Source organism: Petaurus breviceps, unplaced genomic scaffold (assembly GCF_028583685.1).
Source record: "Petaurus breviceps papuanus isolate PSGF00001 unplaced genomic scaffold, PetGlider_PUasm1.0 90792, whole genome shotgun sequence".
In the NCBI taxonomy this organism is placed as follows: Eukaryota; Metazoa; Chordata; class Mammalia; order Diprotodontia; family Petauridae; genus Petaurus; species Petaurus breviceps.
The window spans coordinates 4,437,242-4,444,741 of NW_027187347.1; the positions used below are offsets into that span (position 1 = coordinate 4,437,242).

General features: G+C 35.8%; 1 protein-coding gene across 1 annotated transcript in view; it reads right to left on the reverse strand.

The window, feature by feature from the left end:
• The window catches only part of MORC1 (MORC family CW-type zinc finger 1), a 197,612-nt gene that overhangs the window by 167,877 nt on the left and 22,235 nt on the right, over positions 1 to 7,500 (reverse strand). Inside the window, exons 4-5 of the mRNA XM_069069913.1 lie at positions 5,500 to 5,590; positions 3,752 to 3,860 (exon numbers count right to left, since the gene is read on the reverse strand). Of these exons, the coding sequence (XP_068926014.1) occupies positions 3,752 to 3,860; positions 5,500 to 5,590 (200 nt within the window). The remainder of the gene's footprint in view (positions 1 to 3,751; positions 3,861 to 5,499; positions 5,591 to 7,500) is intronic.

A 7,500-nucleotide genomic window follows, 5' to 3' on the forward strand; every position in this document is an offset into this window, starting at 1 on the left:
CTAATTAAGTCTCAAGGAATAATGATAATAGTTCATAGAACTATAGTTGGAAGGAATCTCATGGAATCATAGGATCACAGATTTAGAAATGGAAGGGATGTTAGAGGTCATTGAGTCCAACTTCCACATTTTACAGATGAGGAAACTGAGGCACAGAGAGGTTAACTGACTTGTTCAGGGTCACAAAGCTAGTAAGTTTCTGAAGTAGGGTTTTAATTCAATCTTATTGACTCCTAGAACTTGACTGCCAAAGACCAAGCTGTCCCTAATGAGTTCAAGTCACCAATCACCTCTATCTATCCCCAGGTTCTGAAAGAAATGGCTGATGTAAAGTGCTGATTATCATCAGGAACATTTTAAATTTAATATTTTTTATCAACAGAACCATCAACAAAGACAAATAGCCAAATAATCATACCATTCAATTAATTCATGTATATAAGTGATATATAAATATAAAAGATTATTACATCATAAGAAACAATGGCTATAAAGAAGAGAGAAGCATCAGAAAATATATATGAAGCGATGCAAAATAACATAAACAGAGCCAGGAAAAAATATACACAATGACCACAGTAATGTAAATGGAAAACTACAACAATAGCAAAAAACAACAACCTGAAACAAACATGAAGGAATTTTAATGACCAAGTTTGTCCAAGAGGAAGAAATAAGAAACAGCCTCCTTCCTATCCCCCACCTTTGCAGGTGACTGTCAATTTGGCTTACTGGGTTGGATAACTGTATCCAACTGCTATTTTTCTCCTTCTTGTTTTTGTTATAAGGTATATTTCCCTGTGTAAGTAAGGGAGAAAACACTATTTGGAAATGAAAGTAATTTGAAAACAAAAGATATCAATGATAAAATAAGAAGAAAAAAATTACACTAAATTTAGCATTTAAAAGAACTAAACAAATTAACAGACAACAGAATAGAGATATGACTGCTCACTGTCATTTTTCCAGTATCTGAGGCTAGACTCTATTACACATTCCTGCTGTGTACACACACACACACACTCACACACATATAGTTGTTGTTTGCTCCTTGTTCTTGAAAAGGACCATGACATTGGGAAGGTGATGCCATTACTTGCAAGTGAATTGGATTTATGTGAGGGAAGGTTGTGTAAAGTCACCACCTCACTTTTTCCTCTGGAGCCATCTGGGTCCAGTGGCAAGAATAAATCAGGATGACTGGAGATAGCTATACATACATACATGCATACATACATGTACATGCATATATATGTATATATGTGTGCATATGCATATAGTTATAGGAAATTTAGGTAGTTTGGGTTCTGCTGATCTTGCTTTTTCATATCTTTAAAAAATGTTCCTTTCATTCATAATTGTAATTTTTATGCCAGTAATATTCTATTACATTAATGCCATAATTTACTCATTCTTCAATTGTTGAAAATCTAGGTTGTTTGCAATTATTTTACTATGGCAAATAACTATAGCTATAACTATAAATAATGTAGTTATAAATATTTTGTACAGATCCTTTGTATTATTTTTTTTGGATAGAGTTCTATTAATGGAGTCACTGGGTCAAAAGAAATAATTAGGTTTGTGATTCGCTCTTCACTCTTGTATTGCTGTCCAAAAAGTTTGCAACAGACTACAAGCCCTACTAACAGTATTTCAGAGTGCCTGTTTCATTGTAGTCCTGACAATATTAAATCTTATCATCTGGGTAATCTATTTTTCCCATTCCTGTGGGTGTAAGGAAGTATATTTTAAGGTTGTACTCATTTAAACTGCTCTGGTTACCAGGGAATTTGAGCATCTTTCATGTGTCTATTAAAAGTTTGTATGTTTTCCTTTGAAAATTATCCATTCATATCTCTGGACAATTGCACTACTGAAAAGAGTGCATTAGAATTACAGATATGGATCAATTTCTTATAGATTCTGAATGTCAGTCCTTTATCTAATATGGTTCCTGCAAATAATTTCTGCCATTCTATTTTCTTGCTTTTCCTTTTAAAGATAATGCTTTTTGTTGTACGAAACCCTTTTTATCTTTGTATACACAAAACCACTGATGTTTTCTTAACAATTTCTTCCATTACGCTATTCTTTTTTCTTACAAATTTTTGCTTGGACATTTAGTCCCTTTACATTAAGCTCTATAATTATTAGGTTTGTCTTTTCTTCAATCATTTTAGTGAAATACAAATATTATTATAATTTCCATTATTAAACCAAACTTGACATGAAAGTACTCTAAACAAAGCCCCTCTATTATAGTAATAACTAGTTTCTTTAACTTGAACTTGCATTTTATCAAATATAGGACCATACCTTGGAAATTACCTTCGTCCCACACTTTTCATTCCTCTCCCATCCCTTTTTCTTTTTCACTGAAAAACCCTTCTGAAATATATTCTCTCTGTCTCTGTTCCTTTTTTTCCCTTTTTTTGGGGGTAGGAGGGGAGGTAGGACAATTGGGGTTAAGTGACTTGCCCAAGGTCACACGGCTAGTTTTTGTGTTAAGTGTCTGAGGCCGCATTTGAACTCAGGTCCTCCTGACTCCAGGGCCGGTGCTCTATTTACTGAGCCACCTAGCCTCCCCTATATTTCTGTTTCACATATGTGTATGTGGGCGCGCACACACACACACACACACGACTGATCTCTACAGGTTGGTCACTTAGACCAGCATTTCTGAAACCCTATGGGTTTCAAAAGTGCTTAAGCAGTCTCAAGTAGAAAAAGTTTTAAGAAGCCGTGACTTAGACAAAAGTGTTCTTAAACTACTTTGTTTTTGTGAGGGCAAACTTTACAGAAATTAGGTATCTCATTCAGGAGATTCTACAGTGATCTGAAGTTTAAAGCAATAAGCCTAATGTTATCTATAAACAGGAGAACCTGGCAGGTTTCATCATCTATAGGGAATCCTTCCCTTCGATCCAAGCCAAGTGTTAGAAACATCCTCCATGACACTAGCAAATAACGGTAACTAGCATGCATCTCCCCATTTCCTGCTTTTTATTAATTGATTTGATTAATTGAATTAATAATCAGAGAATATTTCTGTTGTTTTATTTTTCAAGGTATCCTACAGTGGAAAAAGCACTGACTATGGAACCAGAGGACCTGGGTTCAAGTTTCCCCACTGACAGTACCTGGGTGACCTTGAGCACTTAACCTCCCTGACCTATTTTGTCATCTGTAAAATGAGGGGGTTGAACTACGGCTTCTAAGGACCCTTTCCAGATATAGGTCAATGAGCCTGTATAATTCTGATATGTGAACAGGAGACATACTGTGTGGGAGAGCCTTTAAGGTAGTGCTTTTTTCTATCTGAATCATCTTTTTTATAGTTAACAATTCTGTCCCCTAGGTCTCTGGAACATAGATGTAGATACATAATTCAATTTCAACAAACACATACAAAACACTGTGCTAGAAACCAAAAGAGACACACATATAAACATGTCATGGTCCTGCACTCTGTATGCAAAGAACTGTCACAAAAAAATAACGTCTTAAATTCATATGAAAAATATGAAGTATTGTATAGTTCAGAGATCAGTGAAAGAAATGATCAGAAAATTGATTAGGAGTTCCAAATCCTTTAAAACAAACAAATTAAAAAAAACAACTACTCAACCCTTTTTCAACTCCCCAGCACTCTCTCAAATTCTGATTCATTAATTAGCAAGAATGCCTCCAAGGGAAAAGTGAACCCCACAGTTACCACGGGAACCAAAGAAATAAACTAAAATTGTACCTCGCTGAGACCTTCACTTTCACAAAAAGTCTGGGATAAAAAAATGCAGGTCATCGACTCTTCTTTCTTGGTAAAAAGAATGAAGTCTTTCCCAATCCTCATGGATCCACTGCAATGAGGACAAACAAATAATTAGTTATCACATATGGCTTAGCATCAGCCTCTCCCCCAATAGACCATTCTATGATAATCTTAGTATAAGTTTGATAGGGGACTTGACATTCTAATCAATAAGTTTCACTTTGGAGATAAGAAGATTCTACTCATATGAGTTTTAAATGGTTTATGCAGGAGAAAGGATGGGTTTGTATGCATCTATCCCAAAGGATAACAAGAGAAACCTGGTTTTCCTTATGAGTAGTAAGCATTTGGAAGATAGAAGGGGTAAGGATCCTGGTCTGTAAGGTAGGCACAGAGCAAAAATATTTGCTCTTTTGCCAATCTAAAACTTGTAATGTGGTTTTATGCAATCCCATTTGACAAACATTTATTATAAAGCACATTATAAGCTAGGGGCTAGAGAGACCAAGAAAAAATAAGACAAAGTTCTTGTACTCAAGGAGCTTACATTCTACTATCTCATGCATTCACTAAATGAATTTACAAGCTGATAAGCACCTATGAGACACTGTATGACTTTAGCCCTGAGGATTAGTAGAATGTAGAAATGCCAACAAACCGCAAATAAATTATTATATATTTGGCAACTGTCAGAGAGCATCTCTGAAGAATCCCTATAATATAACAATTTGGGGCATAACTGAAACTCGACAAAAATTATTTATGTGATTCGTGTTTTAGGTGCTGGGAAAGGCACAAAATTCAGATGAGACATAGCCTCTGCCCTCATACAGCTTACTATCTAAGAAGCTAAGATATTTATAATAAACAATTCTGCATGAAAATTACAGTACAGTTGTGATATCTGAATGGAAAAGTCAATACCAGAAGCAGGGGTAGCTTTCATGTAGCAGGTAGCATCTGAGTTGGTCCTTCAAGGACAGGGAAGAATTTTACACTAGGCAAAAACGGGGAAGGGAGGGCAATTCAGGAAGTGAGAATCATAGAAACCAAAGCACAGAACATATTTAGCCATCAGAGAACAGCACAGTTTGCTGATATATAAAGTATATGAGATAAATAATACAAGAATGGAAAGGTAGGGCAACTTCAGGCAATAGAAGGGCTTGAAAGCCATACAAAGAAATCTTAACTCAGTAGGATGTAGGGATCCAAAACAGTAACATGACCACATGACTAGATCTATGCATACAGAACATCAGTCAAGCAGTGTGGTGAAAGGAGGATTGTAGAAGGGAAAGAGTGAAAGTAGGGATCAAATAAGATAATATTTGTTAAAGCTTTTAGCATAGTATCTGTCACATAGGAGATGCTATATAAATATTAACCATTATGATGGAGACCCATCCAGTGGCAAAGAGGGCCTGTCCTTGAGAGATGGTAGTGGGAAAAGAGGAGACAATAACTAAGACAACAAATAAGAGGTAAGAAAAATGTTACAGAAGTAAAATCAACACATCACAACAGTGAGAAATACTGCAAAGACACAGGGTGGGACTCTTTGCCAGAACCCTTCCACCTTTACCCAAAGGTGTTCCTCTAGTCAAAATAACTCTTCCTGTTTAATTGCTTTTTTTTTTACATCACCTTTATTTCTGTTACCTTTACATCCTTAGTCATCAGCAAAGTACAATACTAAAAGGTGTAGGGTAAAAAAAAATTATTACCTTTTAAGACCATTGCCATAATGTCCAATGAACCTTGAAGCAGCTATCCGCTTCTTAGACATTCCAAAGAAAATGACATCTGAAGCTTCATCTATAATAGACATGGATTTTGAAGGATGTTAGATTTCCTCCCAGGGTCAGAATTACCTCAGACTAATAATCCCCTGACATAGTGACAGTTTGAGTCATTTGACACTACCTTGAATCTTGGTAATAGTGCCACAGCATAATTCAGATCCTCACAAAATCCCCAGCACACTGAATAAACCTGAGCTCCTCTATAGCCATCCCAAACATGTAGATCATGCACTATGATGTTATTAATGGATTGCTGACCTCATAACTCAGTCCAACTCCTGGCTGGGGATGCTAAAAGGAATATGGTAGCTTCACATCTCCCAGAAAAGTCTCTAATTCCTGTATACCTGGTTCATTGCATTTTCAATAAGATCTATCCCGCACCCCCAGGGCAGACTAGAACCCCAGGAGGGTACCCTGAATACATTTGGAGGACTGCCTCCAAAGAGACCATGAGATTCACTGGGTCCACTGGAGACCTCCTTATTTACTTATAAACTTTTGACATGTCTTGATTTCATGAAGTCAGAGATACCTTACAACCCAGAAGTACCCAGCAGGATATGTATTATTCAACTGATTTAATTCACATTTATTAAATACCTACTATATATTATTATGCTAGGCCCTAGGAGAGATATAAATCATGTAAGATACAGTCCATGCCCTCATGGAGTTTATCATTTGGGAGCTGCCAGATATTCTTGCCTGTCAACTGAATATATAATCATCTGTCCATATATCCAGAGCCTCTGAAACTTCTTGGGGATGTGCCACTTTGAAAGCCAACAAGAATTTATTAAGTGGGACATCCAGGTGGCACAGTGGATAGAGTGCTGAGCCTGGAGTCAGGAAGACTGATCTTTGTGAGTTCAAATCTGGCCTCAGACACTTGCTAGCTGTGTGACCTTGGGTACCTACGTTTCATCAGCTGTACATATGACCTGGAGAAGGAAATGGCAAATCACTCCAGTATCTTTGCCAAGAAAACCCCAATGGGGTCACAAAGAATTAGACGTGACCAAACAAGATGATGATGCTGAGAATTATACACCGGGCATCATGCTAACAGTTGGAGATACAAAGAAAGGCGTGTGTGTTCATGCCTGATGTACAATCAATCAATCAAAAAGCATTCAAGAGCTTACTATATAACAAAAAGGGAAAAAAAACACAAAATGTTTATATGAGATTGTGAGACTTACAAAATACTAATAACTATGAAAAAAGGATTCATGTTTTTAATATCTTAATAATGTTGTTAATAATATATTTGTTATTTTAATATTTTGATAATGATTTCATTGTAACTGACTTCTAGTCCAATCTTATGTGTTTTATGCATTTAAAAACATTTATTTTGAGGAGTCCACAGACTTCCCCAAAGTGCCACAGGGGTCTCTGATACACATAAATGTAAGAACTCTCATGTTTGACTAAAAGCTCTGTGAGGTCAAGGATCCTATCTTATCTAAATTTTGTATCTCTTCCAGTACCTAGCATAATGCTCTGTTACAGTAAGGGTTTAATAAATGCATATTATTATGTTACTAAACCACAAACTTTCCAGCTACTCAAGATTTTATTTAAGTCAGGTTCAACAACTATTGTCTCTAATCTAGCAAACTCTCCTGCCAAACTACAATTTCATTTTTGATGTTACAAAACAGTATTTTATTCAGTCCCAGATTGTTCTACTATTGTGGGTATTGATTTTAGGATCAAATGAAGAATGAGTTTGTTTCTTAAGGTTTCAGTATTTTAAAACTGCTTTGTATTCATTTGATTTTCTTCTTAAACATTTTTTTTATAATGAAACAATACAAAGATTCTTCCTGTCCCTTTTCAAAACTGTTTCTCTCAACATATCATGTAAACAAACTGCCATTCATTGTGAAAATTAATAAAAATGTTCTCATCACT